Source organism: Rattus norvegicus, chromosome 1, assembly GCF_036323735.1.
Source record: "Rattus norvegicus strain BN/NHsdMcwi chromosome 1, GRCr8, whole genome shotgun sequence".
In the NCBI taxonomy this organism is placed as follows: Eukaryota; Metazoa; Chordata; class Mammalia; order Rodentia; family Muridae; genus Rattus; species Rattus norvegicus.
In genome coordinates this window covers 129,751,975-129,774,476 of record NC_086019.1, presented here as the reverse complement: position 1 = coordinate 129,774,476, position 22,502 = coordinate 129,751,975, and the positions used below count along the sequence as shown (strand labels likewise).

The following is a 22,502-nucleotide window of genomic DNA, read 5'->3' as shown; positions in this document are numbered from 1 at the left end:
TTACCAGGTTAACTGTGATGGCCTGAATTCAACCTCTGCAGCCCAGGGTGGGAAGGACAGAACTGACTCCCAAAGGTTGTCCTCTGATCTTCACATGCACACCATAGCACATAGCACATGTGTACCTACACACACACACACACACACACACACACACACACACACACACACACACACCCTTTCTAATGACTTGAAGCTCTTGGTCTCAGCAAGTTCAGCTGATGGGAGCTACAACTCCGTATAGGCTATTATGGATGCTAGTTATTCCCAACAGAAACAACGATTAGAACGACTCCTCACAGGAGTCTCAAGTTTTCACACATCACCAATGGAAACAGTATTTATCTGGGTGAGTGACAATGGTCACTTAAAGTACCTGGAAACAGAAAACAGGTGGCAGCATGTTGTCAAACTGTCCTTGTTTGATAAAATCAGCCACGTGCAGGAGCTAAGAGCAGAAAGAGCTATAGACAGCTCTTCAGCCAGGAGCCACATTGCACTCTAAGCCTTCTGTTGGGTCAAACCTCAGCATACCTTCCTGTGCAAGGACCCCACTGGAGCAATGACATCCCCAGCTGATAAGCACAGCCCAATTCATCAAATGCAGTTTAAATGGATCAAAAACTTTCCCCTAAAATGTTGGTAGCACAAAGTCTTGATTTTTTTAAAAAAAAAAGACAGGCGGTAGCTTTCTTTATTTAGTCTAGAGAAGAGCCGCTTTGGGAGAAGATCTATTCTGACTACTATTTTAACAGTGGAAAATGATAAAACAGAGGTACACTGTTTTGTGATCCTTCAGTGTATTGCACTACCCAAGGATACTTTATATTGTGAAAGAATTGTGATGCTCTTGAAAATTCTATTTTTGGGGAGAAATCAGGGCTTTTTCATGTTTCTGTGTATACTGAATCCTTGGATAAAACAATGACTTCCTGGGGACTTAATGATGTATTTCCATGTGGGCACAATCATCAAATTATCATTTGTCGACTTCACCATTCAAATGTTTAAAAATTCCCACTAAAATGAATTTGTGATGTTATTTATTTGCATTTTTAAGGCAGGGTCTTGCTGTGTATCCCAGGCTTGCCCTGGAGTCATTACATAGCCCAAGCCAGGGGCAAACTCATGGTAATCCTCTGCCTCAGCGTAGGCCACAACACCAAGCCTAAATTGTTAAGGAATTGTTAATGCATGATACTACAGCTGTAAGCAGTGTTTTAACTACTAATTCCAGTGGCTTTCTGATACACATCTATATTCCAGTGGCTTTCTGATACACATCTATATTCCAGTGGCTTTCTGATACACATTTATATTCCAGTGGCTTTCTGATACACATCTATATTTTATCACGTTCGCAGTGCTACCGCATCCGTCAACAGAGCAAAGCAATGTATTCAATGACTGAAACCCTTTGGTGGTCAAGTTGTTGTATAGATGTCTAAACCATTAAGAAAGGGGGTCCTTAAGTCTACAAGCAAAGAATTGGATTGTTACTTACATGTGACGGTTGACTTGTGGAATGCTGGAAAAAATTCTCTAAGATGGCATTTGGTTTAATTTTATGCTGTGCCTTTTGAATGCCAAGTGCATTGGCTAGAGGTGTGGCAACAAACCTACAAAACATGAGAAGAAGGTTTGAGAAGAAAGAAGTTCATGCCCATACCAGAAAACTCAGGCTGTAGCAGGGAAAGTCAGGCACGTGCTTGTATTTTTCTAGTTAGGATGCCTAGTGTGCCCAGTGGGACAAATTGAAAAGCTTAGTCACAGGGTCTGTGCTGTTAGGAGTGTGGTAAACCATCAGGAGGTAGGCCTGGTGGAAAGTTCTGAAGTTATTAGAAGACTGTCTTCTGGGGATCATAGGACCTCAGCGTCTTCTCTCCATTTCCTTTCTGCTGTGCCACATGCTCCTGCTATGCTGTGACACCTCACCAGAGCCAAAGCACTCAACCTTGGACTGGAACCTATGGTTGCTCTATAAATTAATTGCCTTAGAGTATTTTGTTACAGAAATGGAAATCTGACTAACACACATTGTCAATGGAGCTACCTATAGCCAGTCTCTGCCCACCAAAATATCCAACGAGACATCCGGACATAGTGCTATAACCTAACTGTAACTATAACCTAACACTTAGGCGGGTGAAGGAGAAAGAATACAGTGAATTTGAGGCCAGCCTGGGATACACAGTGAGTTCCAGTGTGGTTTCAGTGTCTCAAAAGACAGACAAACAAAATAATAACACCCCAAATCTAAGTCCAAGGAGAGAAAAATCTCAGATCTACACACAGGCAATAATTTAAGAATACATGGTTCACTACATAATTTAGAATTTATTTCATTATGAGTCCAAATACATTTATGTATAAGATTCGGGAATTAGGATGAAATATTATAATTAGACTTCCACTTTAAGACTACTAAGGGTTAAATTAATTGTTCACTGCTGTGTAAGAAATGGAAAAATTGCTTTCCAAAGTAGCTGTAGCATTCTTCGTTCCTGTCAATAACACGTCCTGTTTTCAGTCACCCCAGATCCCCAGGTGCTTGGCTCTGTTGGCAGCAGAAGTCACACTGGCTGTGTAGTCGCTTCCACCCTTTTCCTTCCAGAATTGTTAGTATTTCTAACTTCTGCTCTTAGTTGACTTTCACCTTATTTTTCTAGTTTCTTAAGGTGGAAATGTATTATTAATCTGAGCTTTCTTCATTTTTACATAGAGGAGTTTGAAGCTGTAAACGCCTCCCTGTCCTGCTGCTTCCATATTCCAGAAGGTTCTAGTAGAGTAGGCTCTTTTCATTTTGTTATAGTAGTCCTGGTTTGCCTTCTCCTTCTCTGTTTATTTACAAGTTATTTATTTCATTATGATGTAATTTTTGTTAATCTGCTAATTTCCTGGTTTCTCCCCTCACATTCACAGGGACTTGTGCTTTGGTCTGGCGTGTGGCCTGGCATGGCATGGGGAGTGTGCCCTCTGTGCATGAGAAGAACAGATTTGCTGCTGTTGGATAGCATGTCCTGAGATGCTCGCTCAGTTTGATAGCTTATAAAGTTTAGCCCTATTTTCTTTCTAACATTCTGCCTACTTATTCTTATGGGTCCTTCTGAAATTATAATGATACATCTCAATTTATAACATCCAGGTTCAAAATAATAGCAATTCACTTTCGATGGGATGAAAACAATTCTTTCTCCCTTTATATTATCACAGAAATCATGTATTTATATATTATGTTCTAATCAACACAGATGTATTATTATTTTATGCAACTAAACAAAGAATATAAAAAACTTTTACAAATGAAGATGTAGTCGCACTAAATTGGTGGATTTTTAATACTCCTGAGTATTAAAAACTTATCAAAACCCTCCACAATCTTTCACTTCAGTAATACCTTGTTTAATTTTACAACTTCTCTTTGGCCCCTGTTTTCTATTATGATTTCGATTACTTTATTGCTATCTTAATTTGCTGAGTGTTTGCTTTCTTGCCTTCATTTATTCCTAAGCATTACTGTTTCAGATTCTCTGAAAACATTTAAGCAGTCAGTAAATCCAACATCCTTGGTTTCCCAGAGACACTGTCTTCTGGGTGTGTACCGTAATTCCCCAGTTCTAACATGTCTGCTTAGGTTTTACTGTATGTTGGTGGTTACTCATTTGAAAACCCGAACTGTGTGTCCTGTATCTGTCCTGTGTGGCTGCTGAAGTCTCAGTGCCTCAGCTTGTTATGCAGCTGATGACTAGACCTTCCTTAAACGCTGAGAGCCAACAGACCTCCCTCCCAGGCTGCTGTGGGCCCTGCCTTTGTGGTGGGATCCAGCATCCACTGGCAGCCAGGCCGCAGGACTCTGCCTGGCTTTCTGTTTACAGAGTGCATCAGAGCCATGAAGAGGTGAGAGCTGAGGAACTCCTGGAGTCTTGCCTGGACCTGAACAAACTGTTAAACATCAGACTGGCCTTCAAGATTTCCAAAAACACATCGGAGCTTTGCGTGGCTTCACCCACCTGACACCTCAGTTCTCTGCTTTTCGTTTTGTGTTTGACTCAGTCGAATTGTTGAGCCGTTGTTATTTCCTCTGGCAGCCAATTACCTTTCATTCTTTCAGGTAAGTTGTGAGGGAGATGGAACACAAACCATTATGACCTTGTTTACTAGACAGTCAGATGACGACAGGTGTCCATTAATAATGCTTTGACAGGCTCCAGTTCTCTCCTTCTAGTGGCTGCTAGACTGCAAGGGTGCATTGTACATGTGAGCTCAATTTTGCTTTTAAATTGTTTTGTTTGTTCGTTTGTTTGTAGTTTTTGTTTTGTTTTTAGTCTCACTATGTATCCCTGACTGGTTGGAACTGACTATGAAAAGCCTACTCTGCATCCCAAGTGCTGGGATTAAAGCAGTGTGCTTGAGCTCTGAGCTGTTCTGGGATATTACAGAGATAGAAAGGGCAGCTAAAATTAAAGAAATCCCAATGCTCTTTCCAGGATTCTACTATTTTTCTTAGACAGCATTCCCTGTGTCATTATGAATCTTCGTCTAATTGTAAAAATGTTGACTCCGAATATTTCTCCTAGTCTCTTTACACAGAAAAGAATTTCAGAGGTCCTTATTTACAATGTTTCTGTTAGGCTCCTGAATGTACTCTGTGTGTGTGTGTGTGTGTGTGTGTGTGTGTGTGTGTGTGTGTGTGTGTTCATGTGGGTGTGTGTATGCACATGACTGTGGAGGTCAGAGAAACATCTCAGATGTGACTCGTCAAGAGCCATCCACCTTGTTTTTTGAGGCTGGTTCTCTTATTGGCCTGGGATTCACTGCTATGCTAGATCGGTGGCCCACAGGCCCCAGGAATCTGCCAGTCTTTGCCTCCCTAGCTCTGGGATTACAGGCATGTGCTGCCATACCACCATGTGTGACATTTTTGTGATCAAACTCAGGTCCTCATTCCAAAGGATAACCACTGTACTCACTGATCTGCCTCCCCGCCTTCCCCTTTGTGGATTTTAATTTGCATTAGCCCAGTGATAGCTTTTCATGTGCTTACTTTTTATTTGTATATTTTCTTTGACTCAGCTTTTTTCCCTGTTTAAAAAATCCACTTATTTATTTACTATTGAGTTATACAGTTTGTCTTATACTCTGAATTTTATTTCTTCAAGACACATAGTCTACACACATTTTCTCCCAGTTTGTTACCTATCTATTAATTTGACTCTTGTCTTTAAAAAGAATTATAATAGATTTTGACATATAAAATAGATTATTTTAAAACACATAACTTTTTAAAATATTTAACTCAGTGGCTTTCCCTTTCTCTTCAAACTGGCCCAAGCAATTATTAATCTACTTTCCATTTCTGTATCTTAACCTTTTCTGGATATTTATAAATTAAGTTGGATAATATATAGTTATTCATATAGATAACATATAATTACTCATATCTTCTTTCACTGAATATAATGTCACAGCATGTGCTGACAAGAAATCTGTTCCCGTCCCTTGCTGAGTGACAGCCTGTGGCATCGGCACACACAGTGCCACATAAAAGCAAACATTCTAGCTCTTTCCCAAGAGAAAGGAAAGTACATGCCCAGCCATGTTCCCACACTGAGTGTTTTTATTCACAATAGCCTAGCAATGTAAATAACTCAGATGTCCATCAAATAGTTAAAATATATTTGTATGAGGATATATGGGAAGATTAGTCAGCATTAACAGAAAACGTTGATATATATGTATCATACCAAAAAAAATCTCAAATGTTTGTTAAATAAAAACGCACATGCAATGTTACAATCTATAATTCCAGTTATAAGTAATTCTAAAAATATAAAGTTCTCAACCACCTGGAAGGCTGAAATGGGTGGATCACTAGAGCTGTGTGTTCAACACCCAACTGGAAAACAGAGAGGCCCCACCTCAAAGGGTAACTAATGAAAACAAAATATTCAAAAAGGGCCTGAGGAGATGGCTCACTGGATAAAGCACCGGCCATGTAAAGGGTGAGGACCAAAGTCTGCATGCCCAGAAGCCAAGTAAATGCCAAGTGAGCCTGGCGGCCTGCCTGTGACTCCAGGGCTCACAAGGCTGAGACATAGCACGAGCAAAATTAACTCAGAGGAGGAAAGGGTTTTTAAGCTTACAGGTCACAGGCTACCACTGGTGGACATCAGGGCAGGAGCTCAAACAGCATCTTGACACAAGCAAAGGGGAAAAAAGAGGAATGCTGTTCGCTGGCTTCCTTCCAGGTAGGTGCATAGCTAGCTTTCTTGTAGAACCCAGTACCACCTGCCCAGTTGTTGACCACAGCAGGCCCTCTAACACCAATTAACTATCCAGAAAAAAACCCAGACATGATCACGGGCCATCCCCAGAGCAAGCTATATATATATATATATATATATATATATATATATATATATATATATATATATATATATATATATTTTCAAGCTTCGGGTTCAAATGAGAGACGCTGCCTTAATTGATAAAATAGACATCAGTTTAGACTGCCATCAGCCTCAGGCCTCTACAGGTGAGTGCACATATTTGCACATGCATGTGCACACACACACACACACACACACACACACACACACATAGGTAATGCTTTCAGTGTAGCTCTGTTAGCAGAGTGCTCACCTAGCATGACTCTAGTATCAGCCCTTGGGAGACAGAAGAAGGAGGCTCATAACTTTAAGGTCATCCTCAGCTAAATAAACAGTTCAAGGCCAGCCTTGCTATGAGAACCATCTCAAGAGCACCCCAAACAAATAAATAAGCAAACTCCAACCGAAAAAGGAACAAATAAATAGATAAGTAAACATAAATAAATCAACATATCCTTTCTCTAATTCTGACAAACTGTAACTTCTGCCAGGTTTTGTCTATTCTAGTACTTCAAAACAGTTTCTGTGCTTAACTAAAATCCAGAAACTTGGTTATGAATGATCAGATGACCAGCCCTTTATTTCATTTTTTTTTAAATACAGGAGTTAAGTAAAAATTTCTTAAGGTAATGTGATTTTAAAAAAAAAAGTATTCCAACTTCCAGACAAAGTTCTATTGGAGAAAGGCCATGACATTCAGAAACATAAAAAGAAAGTAGTTTGCACCAGATGAACAGAGGGCAAACAGACAGATTTATGCTGCTGATTGTTTTCAAGGAAGGAAGGGAATTAGGTCTTAGTGTCATATCAGTTATGCAACCAACAATGTAGGCACACACAACTAAGGACTCCAGAGTCACATGGATAGAAGGACACCATCACCACACTTTCTGCTCTAACATACAGTTCATGTGAGACCATTTAGATCATTCTAGTGAGTTAACAGTGGACAATCTTTCTCCACTCCCGAAAACTGCTGGAGATTGGTCTCTCAGGACTCTACGAGCTGGTGAGAAAGCAGAGAAGCGGGGGCCTCCTCCGAGTGCAAAGGCGTAGAAGAAGTGGCCTGGCTTTACCCCTTCCACCTCTGCCTTGGGCCTCAGGGCTACACTCTGATCTTCATGGAACTGTCCAGTTCTCGTGTCGAACTTTGAGTGGACCTCTTTGAAACCAAATTTTAAGGACATTAAAGAATTTATAGACCGTAAACTAATGAGAAACTACTAGTCTTACCCTAAATAAATGAATAAATAAATAGTCTGACAGTATCAAATGTATAAGATTTGTCAAGGCAATCCAGAAGGTTGACATTGACATTTACAGGAAACTTTCTAAACTATCTCTTGATTCCCAGGAGATATTTGCTTACTCTCTTCCACTATCAGAAACGTTGTACTGGGAGATTCAAAAAAGTCTGTATAACCAGAGCAAACAAACAGACAAACAGACTCTCACTCAACACTCTTGAACCTGATGTCATGACATGTTTGTTTGAGTACCACTGAGCATTTGAGGATTAACGTCCTGGTTTCCCACTTGCAGAATGCTTATGGTTTTTGTACTATCTAAACTGTATTTACAAATATTTTGTAAGAAATAGAAAATGCTTTATTTAGGGTATAAGTGGTTTAATTTATAACAAATAATGTAGAATACAAGGGAAATATAAACTTTTATCTTAATTTATGAAGTATGATCTCTCTGCCATGTCAAATATTTTTCTATCTCACTGAAAGAGATATGCTTCTGTAGTATTCTGTAGTAGAATAGAAAGAACCAAGCTGGAGAGATGGATCAGTGGGTAAAAGCACTGGCTGCTCTTGCAAAGGACCCATGTTCAAATCCCAGCACCTACATGGTGGCCCTCAACCATCTGTAACTTCAACACCTTCTTCTGACTTTTTCAGGCACTGCACACATGTGGTGCACAAACACCCATACACATAAAAATCAAAGAGGGAATAGGAAGAACTCAGGATGCGTTGTTGGGAATTAACTTGATAAGGAGGCAGAAGATGATGGCTACACTAATCCCTTGAGGAAGCAAGAATGACCTTACGGTTAAAGGTCTTCCCCTCTGCTGTCAGCCAGGCGACAGAGACATGACATAGAGACTTGGTCCTCAGCTGTGATGTTCTGGCAACCAAAAGGATACTCTGTCGCACTGGCTGACCAGATACTGGAAACAACAGCTGCCCACTGAAAACACAGGACATCCATAGTGGAAAGAAATACAGGACCCAGATGCCAAGTTCACCGGCCATTAGTAAAGTCCGAAAAGAGAGACTAGTTCAAGCAGTAAGATGTCATTTGTTAATTTGAATGTGCAGGGGCAAATTTTATTTTCTTTATATATTATTTGGAAAATCAGACTCCATATGTAAAGGGTATAACTGTTCAAAAGGAAGGACAGGAGCTAGATAGAAGTCTCAGTGGTTAAGAGGGCTGTAGCTCTGCCAGAGAACCTGAATCCAGTTCCAAGCATCTTGGTGCAGCTCACAAGTGCCCATAATTCCAGCTGCAGAGGGTCCAATGCCACCTTTAGCTTCTACCGATGCCAGGATACATGTATCATAAATATGTACACATAAAACAATAAATACTTCTAAGGGAAGGGAAGAGGTATTGTAAATAGGTACACATTAATAAGAATACATGTCTTTAGAAGGAAGGACTTTTCAAGTACACTGAGCCACACTTTAGGGGCAGACCAGGGGTCTCTTCTTCATGAGAGCAATAGGTCCATTTTTGACCCAAGTGAAGCTAAAGTTTGTACAAAACCCTTTTGGCGAGTCCATGAAATAGAACTGGTCAGACAGACTTTCCAGGTGAGGCCTCTTGCAGATGCTTATAAACACGTGGTCTGTGCTGCATTTGATCTTGGACCACTTGATCTTTACCAGGCCTGTCTTAAGTTTCTCCAGCTCTTGCCATTCAAACAAACATGACTTTTCTGCTTCAAATGAACTAACATGCTCATAGCAGAGGCCATTACAGAAACTACACATGACCATTTGCTTCCTGTTGTCAGAACACTAATACAGTTTTAATATGGGGTTGAGTAGAAATACAGTATATAGAAATTTGGTATATAGAAATATCCCTACAAATTAAATCAAGAAAAAAGTTTATTATTTTTTGAGAACGCAAATTAACATTGTTTTCTGACTTCCTTATGCTTGGGAACAAAGGACAACTATACAACTTAAAAATAAGCTATGCTACACCGGGGTAGTTGGTTTGCTCCTTAATGAGACATTTCTGCTGTTTTCCAGACATTCTAGAATGACAGCTCATCTTCAAGAAATGTTTTTTCTAGCACTGTCACAATTTACTGTTAGTAGAGTTAATTGTACGAATCGATGCGGTTCACTGTGATATCCCACATATGCCCACACCATGCGCTCCTCATGGCTGTCTCCCTGCACTCACCCTGTCTCCATCTTGTTTGATTTTTATTGTAAGGGTAAAGCACACAATGATAGCCACAACTCAAATTCTTCCTCTGCAGCCTGCAAATAATGTTTCATGTGCACTCGTTAAGGACCAGGTCTTGGACTTTACCATGGTAGAGTCACCAAGGGAGGATGGGAAGGGGAACACGTAAGTACCACTTACTTTTCAAAGAAGTATCTGACGACCAGTAAGAGAAGGGCATACGGAATTGTGATATACAAGTGGGACGCTTTCACAAAGACCAGTCCTTCATGATCTTCCAGGTCTGACCACTTTATTGTCGGAGGAAGCCAGAATCTCTCCGACCAGAACCATTTTCTAAACCTGTAAAACATTCTAGACAAATGAAGAAAAGGATACGTTAGACTCGCAAACCCAGCACTTGGAACTGTGATAGTGTCGAGCACTGTCCTTGGAAACACCTAAAGCAGGATCTGAAAATAAGAAAGGAAGTAAGTACTTGAGCTCTCACTGTCTTCCACTGCACAACAAGGTCACTGAGCCCAGAGTGCTTAGGCCACGGGAAGAAAACCAAAGCTTAACACATGCCTCTTCAGACTTTGGGATGCACACATGTGGCTATTACAGATCTTTATTTTCCTCATGTGGCTCATGATATAAAAATAATTTAATGGGCTACTCAACTTCCAAGTATCAAAGATCAAGCCCCTGAAAGTTCCAAAGTGTAGATGGAACTTGACCAGCACTTTAAGACATTTCCTGGGAGCTGAAGGACAAAGAATGTACACGACGTCATATCAGTAATCTTTCTATTTGTATTGTTTTGTGGTAGTGGGAATTGAACTTAGAACTTCATCATATTAGGCAAGGACTCTACAGTGAGATATATGCCTGACCCCCTTTTATTTTGAAGCCAGTTGTTAGTAAATTGTATAGACTAGCCTTGTGCCCATTTTGTAGTCCTGCAGGCTTCCAACCTGTAATCCTCCTGCTTCAGTTTCCTAATAGCTAGGAATACAAATCTTTGCCATTGGGCATGGCTCTTGTTAATGATTATATTTATGGAGACTCTTATCTGTTAAGCACTGTGCTAGGTGTGGGGTATACAGCAGTTCATAAGGTTCCCATCTTGAGAACCAAATAGACTTGTAAGTGAGGCAAGGCTGATTAAAAGGATACCATAAAAATTTTACAATTCTAATGTGTTCATTGTTTATTGTTACTATTATTATTATTATTCATGTTATTATCTCTTAGAAGCTTGTTTTTCTCTAACGAAAGACAGAAACAGGGTGGATCGGGATGGGAAGGGAGAAGGAAGGAACTTGGAGGAGAGGGAGTAGAAACCATAAGCGGAATATAGTATGTGGAAAAGGTCTCTTTTCAATAAAGGGGGAAAAAGAATCCTAACTAGAACAGAAAAATAAAATAAAGAACTGCAAGGTGCCATGAGGCAAGGCTGGACACTGGGTCCAGCAAAGATACACCCACTAAAGATGGCCAGCAGTGAGCGAGTGGAAGTGAACTGGGGAAGACAGAAGAGCAGGAGTGGAAGCTGATTGGCAGCGAGCAGCACTGAAAAGTGACTTGGATTCTGTCGCTTCCCTTTGCTGTCCCAACAGCCAACCCAGAAGCATCTGTGCACACAGGGTGCAAGAATTCCTCTTCATCTGCAAGCAGACAGCTTTGCAGCTCTGAACACCTGCTGGCCGACCTCCCGACCAACTCAAGTCTGAAATCGATATGGGCTCAACCCCAAATCCTCCCAGTTCAGACGACAACCTCAAGCTTCAGGCTGCTTAACTTGTGCTTTTGACAACTGGTTACACATCTGGGTGCTCCAAAAGCCCCCTTTAAGTATGATTACTTTGTGAGAATGGCTTACCAGACTCAGGAAACATGGACTTACGTTGGTTTATTCCCAAATGATACAGAAGAAGACATGGATAGGGCACAGCATGTAGGAAGGGCATTGATCGTCTACGCTTTCTCCAGGTATACACGCTAAGCTACCTGAAGCTCTTGCAGACCTGCCCTCTGTTCTTACTGCAATTTTATTGTGTAGGCATAATTAAGCCATTGGCCACTGGCAAAGAATTGAAACCTTTGCAGCCCCTTGGCCCTCCCCAGAAGTTGAGCAGTATGGCTGGTGGCAGAAACCCTCAAGAATCCTGCCTTGGTCTTTCCTGGGCCTGGCCTTGTGCACCAGCGACCAATCAGTCAAGTCATTACCATACAAGAGCTCACTGCCATGTCGGAGATTTCAACAGTCCAGAGGTGGTTTACCAGGAGGTGTACACTCTATCACATCGTCTGCATGTTCTAACCTCACTGTGGAGGCTCTGACCATTTCGATCCCAGCATTTTGAAACTGAGACCATTTCATTTTTCTCTGTAAATATTTAGCCAGAAACATGGGTCAAATTGTCTTTAGAGTCACAACCTCGTGCCTAGTGTTGAGAGCAGTGCCTTCCAGAGGGGCGTCAATCCAGTCAGAGCCACACCTGCACAGCCGTGCCCCTGGAGAAAGGTGAGCTTGTGTGTGGACTCTCAGTTCACTATACTTCTAACCTGAGCTGCCAAGTCATGCAAATATGGTCAAATAAAGATGCCCACAAAATACATAATGGTTTTCTCTTGAGCTTGTGGGCTGCAGAGAAGAAAGGGGGGAAGTGATACCAGGCTTCAGGGAGATTCTAGCTCAGCCAGAGTTGATGTGGTCTGAGCCAGGTAAGGACTATGACAGTAGATAAATTGCGGTGGGGTGGGGAGGTGGGACAAACAAATGTCTGCAATCTATTTGGTAAAGTAACTGAGGAGTCCATCGTGATTGCTCTGGCATCTGACACACGTTTTCTATAGAGGAAACTAAGAGACTTGGGTGCGGGCTGAGGATGTAGCTCAGTGGTAGAGTACTTATGTCACACACACAAACTCTGGCCTCAGTTTGACCTTGGTGTACCTCCCCTACCACCCAAGAGAAATTTATGCAGCTTTTCACACCCAGGTACAGCTCAGAACAAAGATAAACATAGGCCTTTGAGTCGATCTCCAATTCTTACAGATTTTAGAAATCAACACACAATAAAACCTTTTACCAAGCCTGGGCTCATCATCCAAATCAGAACTACATAGGGGTATAAAGACAAATACATCTCTTGAGGAGCTTGTCTCTGCAGATTTGTGGCATTATTGGCTCTGATAATAATTAAAATACCAGAGCTAGGCACAAATAGCAATGCCATGAGTTAGGGTTTTCCCCTAGTATTGTTTAATAATTACTACATAAAATAAGCTGCTCACTCCTAAAACACAACTCAGAATAACACAGAATTGTTTTATGCCTTAGGAGAAATACAACTTTTCAAGCGGCTTATAAGTTATGCAGGAATAAGTCCTTAACATTAGATGTAAGCAGGGCTTCCAGTCTGCTGGAAACAATAGTTCATTTACTGCCCAGCCACACCAACTAAGGACAGCCGAAAAAAGAAACAACTTAATAGAAGACAGAGAGGATGCAGAAGAAAAAAACAGACTCCTGAAATAGAGCTCACACTTAAAACAAGACTCAGCCAATCCACACCATGCAGCCTTTCCTTGAGTGTGGCTATCAAACATCCACGACTGAAGATTCGGGGCTCTTGGGGCCCTTGGTTCATACCAAAGACAAGAGGAACTCAACACGAAGCACAGATCTAAATGTAGGAGCAAAAGTTATACAACTCCCATGATATAATAATGGAGTGAATCTTGATGACCTTGTTTCAGACCACGCCTTCTGAGATGACAGGCAGAGCAGAGGTGACAAGAGCAGAGGCAGATCAAAAGAGATCAGAGGGAAAGACGCCTGGGCATCAGTGGACATGAGCCAGGGACAGCGCCACGGACCCACAGAACAGAGGAAAGGATCTGAACCTGTGCCTCATAAGGGAAACATTTCAAATAGGCAAAGAAGCCTTACAATTCACCAATAGCAAGACAAATAGCCCAACTTAGAACGTATCTGAATAACCACTCACCTGACACATGTAGTCAGTAAGCACAAGAAGGGATGCTCGACCTTATTGGCCACGGAAGAAACACAAGCTCAAGCTGCCACTTCACAGCACCGAGTGTGATGATAAAGCCTGACACTGACAGCCCCGAGAGATCAGAGCTCCAGGCACTGCCCCTGAGAGTGCACATTATCTGCCAATCACTCACAGATAGCAAGAAAATTCAAAGGATTCCATTACATGTGGATAAAGGCTTACCTCAGTGAAAGGGCGGACACAAATGGCATGGCCTATCTGAGCTCATGGCTGTGATACATTAGCATAAACAGCTCCATAGAGACAGAGAGTAGGCTAAGAGTGTCTTAGGGTTACCATTGCTGTGAAGGCACAGCACCGCTACAGTAACTCTTATAAAGGAAAACATTTAATTGGAGCTGGATGGCAATTCAGTGGATCTGTCCATTATCATCATGGCAGGAAACACGGCAGCATCCAGGCAGGTGTGATGCTGAAGAAGGAGCTGAGAGTTCTACATCTCAATCTGCAGGCAGCAGAAGGCTGTGCACCACACTGAGCAGAGCTTGAGTATAGATGACACCTCAAAGACCACCTCCACAGTGACACACATCCTCTAACAAAGCCGCACATACTCCAACAGGACCACACCTCTTAATGGTGCCACTCCCTATGGTCCATGCATCCAAACACTTGAGACTATAAGGGTCAAATCTATCAAGCCCCGTCACTGATATACCTTGGGGCTGTGGGGAGGGGGTATTACTGGCTTGAGAGGATGGGAGGAGACTTCTAAGGGAGGGGCATGCATTTCTATGGGAGTAATGAAGTATTCAACATCTGTGTCACTACACAACAGATAATATACTGTACTTTAAACAAATAATGTCATGTGTGAATTATATGTTAAGAAAAAAAGAGTAAGATACTTCAGAGAGGAAGATTTCAAATTCAAGGCCAATCTAAACTGTATCATTGGAGCCTACCACAAAACAATAAACAAACCCAAACTGTCCTAAATAAGTGTCTCAGCCAGATGACAGCCCCTCAAGTATAAAACTATCCACTAGATCTCCACATGCCAACATGTAGCTCCAGACTCTGGCCTTAATAATCCAGCTGCTTTTCGGCTAACCTTCCCTTTGTTTTCTCTCAAGGTATGTGTAGTGTCTAATGTGTGTGCATTTGTGTATTGAGAGAGAGAGAGAGAGAGAGAGAGAGAGAGAGAGAGAGAGAGAGAGAGAGAGAGAGGAGAGAGGCAGAGAGAGAAGGAGGAGGGAAGAGAAATTAAGAGACATAGGAATCTTCTTCTAGCTTTTAGCCAGACACAATTCCCATTCAACTGGCCCCTTGGTAAGGCCTGTAAGGATACAACCTGCATTATGTGTTAACACAATTCTGGCAGCTTCCAGAGTAACAACACCACCTCTCTCTGACCCTAGTATTCTGTGCCAGTCACTTTGGAGGTCAGTCAGCACTCAGCCCCCACAGAAAACATGGAGTCACGCCCACATGTGGCAATGATATTCTCAGAATTCGAGCTGGTGGGGACACCTTTACCCATTAGCATCTCAGAAGGCCTGGTCTGACACGAGGTCACCGAGAGTCACCCCACTATCGTATTCTATATGCAGGTGTTCCCTTGGGACATCCAGGCTGCAGCAGCCAGCGCGATCCTGAAGTCAGAAAGCATCCTGCACACATGGCTGCAGCACAGAAATCTCAGTGTTAGTTCTCAGTTCCATGGCCTGCCGCCTGGCTCCAATGTCATCCAAATCTGGTTCACCAGCCTTCCTTCAGGAAAGGCCAATAATCTCCAGTAATGGCTTTTGTTTAAGACACCAAGGAATGGGAGGAGAGGGAAGGAGGGGGAGATCTTAAAAAATTCACAATAGCGATTCTGTCACTTAGGGCTCCTGACTGTGATCCATTAAGTTTTTAGTTATTTAGTTTAGTGGTTCTGAGAACCTCACTGATGATCTTACAGTCATTCAGCTTAACTCTAGACTTAGTGAAAGTTTGAAGAAACAAAACCTGTTAAAACAGGTCCTGTCTACTCTCAGATTGTCAGACTCTGAGGCAAGACTATGGCTTGAGCTCAGGAGCTTGAGGTCAGCCTGTGAAACACAGATAGAACTTGTCTCAATATTCAAAGACAAATGAAGAAACCCAAAGGACCACTCTTGAACATGTCTGCCCGGGATTCTCCTGGAGGCAGGCACAGAGTTTTACTGCTTGGTCACTCTAAGTCCCTCTTTGCCTGGGCAGCCAGCGAGGTTATAGCTGGATGGGGTGCCAAGGAAGAGAACAGCAGCTGACCAGCAAGGACAGGTCTATAGTCAATAAGAACCACCCTCATGGCGGACCCTCAGAAACTGAGCTACTGACTGAAGCTAGAATGTATTTTGAACAACAGGAGTGGTAATACAGCCCAAATGCTGTTTCAGTTAATTATCTACAAGCAACTTCAGTTTTACTAATTGCAAAACAATCCTCACGATTTGGGTCTAGGGTCAGGGAAACATGTCCGGCTACATTACTGATTTGTGTTTTCTTTGGAACTAACTCTGCACACCTAGGCCCAGGGAACTGGTTATGCCTTTAAGATAATGCACAAAGGAAATCATTAGAGCTCTTTGTTTCCTGTGAACAGTCCTGAGTCTGAGCCTCTGTGTATTCTTCTTTCAAAGCATCAATGTCATGACTGCCTCAGGTAAACGAGCAAGGCCGTGTGTCTGACACAAACACCTAACTCTAAAAGCAATTCACTGTGACTATGACTATTAATGAGCATGTGTGGACACACACACACACACACACACACACACACTACATACACAATACACATTCATATACAAACTATAGACACATACACATATTACATAAACAGCAATATACACCAAACAATATACACACTATATACACACTCACATACAATACACTACACATACACCACACACATTATACACATAAACACCATACCCTCACACATGCACACACACACCGTACATACTATACACACATACCCATTATATACATATATAATATACATACCATACACAGACACACAACACAAACACACACATTATGTGTGTGCATATACTACATAAAACTAGACACACTCTACATACACATTTATACACATACACACACCCACATAAACACTACACACACACACACAATGCACACACTACACCCACCCCACTCACAGTCAACAAAAACCCCACACTGTAGCTGCTTCAGCTTACTGCTATTGAAAAACTCGGGAGAACATAGAAACCAGAACGGGACCTCCCATACTTCCTATTGAGAAGCAAGTGACTTGCATGGGGAAAAAAAAACAACCCAGCCAAGTTAAAGCAAATTTTCTCAGAACACATTTGCAATTCTATTCGTTTAAAGCCTCAAGGAATGCCGGTATAGACTTAGAGATTTTAAAAACCAAAATAACATGATATATATGACAAAAATGTAGGATTGCGTTAAGATGTCCTTGATGGGAATTTGAATGTACCCAAGGAGTCACTCATTTTGTCTTTCAGTTCAGAACTCTCATTCCCAGCCCAGGTTCTGGGGCACGTGCTGCCCTGTAGGTGAGCCATCCTTTCCCAGCCTCCCCTGTGCTAGGAGCAGCTGTGTACACCTGCATTAATGACACAGGAATGGAACTAATTTGGGTTGTCGCCCCATAGACAAAGCTGCATGTCTTGTTTGCTCTGTCCTTCTCTTAGTGGAAGAGGACAGTGCAGGACCAGAGCAGCACAGCGGGTCACCCGGCTTTCACCCCGCTCCAGTCATAGCTGGGCTGTCCTACACAGTAGAAATGAACACCTATCTCACCCAAGGCAAAGAACTGAGTCTTTGTGTTACATCCTAGGCCAAAACTCTAATTGTGATACGGAGAAGACTATGGAGGAGCCATAAGCCTGAGCTACTCTCTGTGCTGCTTCCAAGCAGACTATAAAAGTAGAGAGACCTACTCATCACAACTATGAGTTAGAGAATAAAACACAAGCCATGAACTAAGATAAAATATTAGAAATATCTTCTACACAAGAATGTGTATCTGAAATATATGTCTAAAATATATAGATCAATAAAAATAAACTAGAGGGCTTCTTTCCTAACAAATCAATTGGGGACCTAGGTCTCCATTACCCTTCTACCTAGGGTGGGAGGGATGTCTAAGGACTTGCTCTGCCTGAGGAGCTTCTTATATAAAGCTTCTGCCAGATCTGACTTTAATGCCTCTCCACTTCAAACATCATCTTGACTGCTCTGGAGACATAAATCTCATCCATGATAGAGTTCTCCACAGCCAGATGCCCCGGGCAGTGAGATACACCAAGAGAAAGGGGTTTCCCTTTCAGGTTCTACAGAGTTTGCAGTGAAGTTGTCCAGGCCCTCTAGGAGCCAGAGTATTCCAGTCCCTCACTCCGGCATGGAGCCTCCAGTGAGCTCTCTCTCCCAAGGAGCAGCTCTACCTTGTGCCCTAGCAGCTATGTTATGGTTCCTCAGAGTTTTCAGCACATTCTGCTGTACTCTCAGGACTCACCTCTGCATCCAGGCCCCAAACCTTGAGTGTGTCTTATTATCCCAGGGTAGTGACTGTTTCTTCAACCTCCATTCCCATGTATTACACTGTACAGTTCTTCCCTCAGGCCAGTCTCTCATGACTCCAGTCCTCACTGGGGCCAGCCTACCCAGATGAGGGGAGGTATCCATCTTTCTACCCTTACTCTAATAGTAGACAACTGACGACTATGGTTCTCTTAGACAAGTCAAAATATTGGAGTTTTCTTCACTCTGTTTGGGGGTCAAATGATTGATTACTTGAAGTTATTCCCATACATTCCAAAACTTAATGTCCCATGACATTAAGCCATGAGCCAGCTATTGCTTTCTGCAAGGGACACTTTATGAATCATTACTAATCATGTGATATTTTCTAACAAAGCTCATAACCCATTGAAATGGCAGTTAGATACTGGAATCCCTATGCAATATAGTTCTTTTTCAGGAGAGAGCGATGCTCTATTGCTTCTCTCTGTTGTGTCAACCGACCTCATGAAATGCCGGACAATTTCATGGTCTTCTTAGAAAGACTCCAGGCAGAGTTCACATTTGCTATTGTGTACAGAAAAACTCTACCTGGGCAAGACTCCACTAGAGACTATGGAAGAACCATAGTCGTCAGTTGTCTATCCCATCTGGAGCACCACTTCTCCCTGCAGAGTCTCCTGGAGCTAAGACATTTCCCTGGATGATGAGAGCTTTGCTTACTTCTCCAGTGATCCTGTGACCTCATTCTGGGATCATGTGACAAGTGAGTAGTCTGCTTTTTCTGAGTGAATAGGTAGCTCTTTGTAGCTTTAGAACACATGCACTCCTTTTGCCTACAATGTTCTCCTCACATACTTGCTTCCACCCATCCACTCTGTTGCATTTCCCTTATGTTTCTGGAAGGCCTCCACCTAAAATTCCTGGGACCTTGCTGCCCCAAAGATAGATAAAGGAAGGACCCCTGTGAGATGCTACAATTGCTGCCTGCTTCCTCCAACCCACAATCCATGTCAAATTTGTAACTACCTATTTGTACACTGATTTGATTTTTGAGTCTAATTGCCTTTCTGTATTCCAAGACCCACAAGAGCAGAGAATATTTTCTAGTGACCCACAGTAGCACCTAGAATTGTGCACACAGCAAGCAAATGGCTCTATCAGGGGAGGTAGAATAATAGAGTGGCCACTCTTGGGGGACTTATAGCCAGCAGGACCATGGCCTGGTCACAATAGTGACCACAGTATGCTAGCCATGAGTGTTAGCATTTTGTCTAAGCTCTGTCCCACAGTTAGTATGCCTTACTCACTATAAAATGGGCTGCTTGCCTCCTCTGCTCTCTCCTGCTCTTGCCTTCCTGCTCCTGCTCTGTCCCCATTCTCTTTCCCTCTCTCTTCCCATTTCCTTCCACCCTCTCTCTCCATGTGCTCATGGCAGGCCCTTACTACTTCTTCTCCTTCTCCTTCTCCTTCTCCTTCTCCTTCTCCTTCTCCTTCTCCTTCTCCTTCTCCTTCTCCTTCTCCTTCCTCTCTCTCTCTCTCTCTCCCTTAACTCCCCTCCCCATGCCTTGAATAAACTCTATTCTGTACTATACTGATCTGTCACACGGCTGGTTCCTCAGAGGAAGCGATGCCTCAGCATGGGCCCACTGAGGCAGCCCCCCTTTCTCCACACCTTAATACATATCCATAAAACACATTCCCCCTCTCCTTACCTTTTTATAAACACATCAGTGAGCATCTGAAAGACTATCTGATCTGTTTCCCCACCTATGAAATGGACACCTTACAGTTCTGGCTGATTTAAATGCCTGGATTCGTTACTGTTGACCTAATATTAGGATTATTTATAATTGGTTTCCTTAGGGGTTTTTATTGCGTCATCTGAGAAAACCCCAGCAGCTAGTATTCCTACACATCCAGTTCCCTGCCTAATAGGGGCTACTAAAAGGATCCACTTCACATTAATATTTTCATAAGACATTAATCTTTAACACCTTTATTCATATACAAAAACTAACGGTTGACTTGAATAAGTAAGCAATGTCGATTACCTACGTAAAAATTCATCATGTCACCTTACACACATGGAATTAATAACTATTGCAATCTTGTGTCCTATCAATTTAGAGAAAATCCAAAGTGTGTTTCCTTACTGACGTGGATGGTGGCTTCCCGGGATCGACCTACAAACTGACAACTGAAGTCAGAACAAGACAGGGCACTTTTTTTTCCTGAGGGTATTTTTCCCAAACATGCCTCCCGAGAACTCTCCTCCTTCCTGTTGGCTACTCTGGCTCATCCCTGCCCCATCACTGCCCACTCAGGACTGAGAAAGATACATGAGCCTTTGGCTGGTAACAGGACTAGAAATCTGCAGAAAAACAGACTGGATGCAACCAGATGTGGGCAAAGCCAATGTTGAGAGAGCCGTCTTGGGATGTAAATATTACAGCTCAAAGAAGAGATAGGCAGGGAGATCATGAGAAGGTCCCACAGGGCTGGCCACTCTGCCTTTGAAGGCAGAACTTCATTAACCGCCTTTTCTTTTGTTAACTCCTGGAGACTGAGATGTAAATTAGTACCTGGGCAACTAAACAATGGTGTCAGGATATTAAGACATCTCAGTCTGAATGGCAGCAGCAAGTCAGCATTTTCTTTCCCACACTCTGTCCCTCTCTAGCAGGTCCTCCCTTGCAGGCTCTCCTCCCTCGCCTAGTGAGTCACATCTGCCCCACCGATCACTGTGTTATTAGTCTCCAGCACAAGACAGTGGGTCTGCATCGGCAAGTACAAGGGAGCAAGGAACCTGCTACCCATGACTCACAAAGGACCAAAGGTGACTCGCCTGGCTCTGCCTTAGTTTTCTAACCCGAAATACTCCCAATCTACCTAGGGTTGTGTCCTCAAAAGTCCCGGTGTGTGCCACTCCAGAGTATTTCCCTTCTACATTGGCGGAGAAGGCCACTATATAAGAGGCAAGTTGGTAATTGTTGCCAACATAAATGACAAACACCTCACCTCAAACATCTCACAGTCTTTCTTTAACAGAGCCCACAAAGTAAAGAGATTTACATTTTAAATGTGAACTCCCCCTGCCCCAGGGGAAATAGAGCATGAGGGACAGGCCTGATTAGGCTGCCCCATCTCTCTGAACTCTCACTTGCTCACCTGCTAATGGGGTTTATTTTGCAAAGACCTTTTGTGGGACTGAGGGTGATTACCGATGCATGCAGACAGACCTGCACACATTGAAGTGCTGACTACATTCTTCTTACAGTAAAGGAAGCCTACAGAATGGATGCCAGCTATGTCAAGCCAAAAATCCGGGATCAAGCCCTGGAGAGACTACATGCCACAGTGTAATACGTTTTCAAACACTCCTTCAGTGGACTTAGGGGAGGGGTGCTCAGACCTCTCCACCCCAGCACAGCGGAGTGGACTGTATGGTCAGGGCATAATATAGGGACCAAGGCTGCGGGAACTCCACTGCCATCTTTACTTCTTCCTGGCTATACAACCTAAGGGACGCGCCCTGGGTTTTAACTCGTTTTTCTGTAAGATGTGTGCAGTAGCATCTGTTTTGTAAGATGTGGGCGGGGATTAAATAAGGCCACCATCTAAGTCACTTAGTGTGATGCCTGCTATGTACGCATCCTTGGGGATCTAGCTCAGTAGGAGCATCTGATTGCATGTAATAAGTGCTCAATAAATTGTAGGTAGCAATACTGTGGTCTCTCCCGGCTCTCCGTGACAGTGGCACTGTGCCCTTCCAATGAACAAGGACCAGCCATCACCTGTGGTCTCCAGAGTAACTAGATCTGTGTTTAGATCAACCAGAGCAAGTACTGCTGGGTGACAACTTTTTGAATGACTTGACAGCCACATGTTGTCAGTGCAAGGAAACCTTTTTATATCAAGGAAATTGTCTTGGAAGTGGCACCAAATGCATCCTTTTCTAAAACAGAAAGAGACCTAGGGGGAGAATGTGGGGACACACCTTGGTCAGGCTGGGAGTCAGACCCACATACACAGGAAGCTGAGTCACTTTCAGGGACTGGATTACTAAGGTGCTCTGATGAAGTAAGTCCCCAGTTTTGATATTTTAAAACATGGGTTTATGCAA

General features: G+C 42.7%; 1 protein-coding gene across 3 annotated transcripts in view; it reads right to left on the bottom strand.

The window, feature by feature from the left end:
• The window catches only part of Cers3 (ceramide synthase 3), a 105,047-nt gene that overhangs the window by 58,706 nt on the left and 23,839 nt on the right, over positions 1-22,502 (bottom strand). For 2 of the 3 annotated variants that reach the window (XM_039087583.2, XM_039087587.2), the window contains exons 2-3: positions 10,008-10,181; positions 1,505-1,619 (exon numbers count right to left, since the gene is read on the bottom strand). In XM_039087583.2, the coding sequence (XP_038943511.1) occupies positions 1,505-1,619; positions 10,008-10,181 (289 nt within the window). 3 annotated transcript variants of the gene reach the window in all.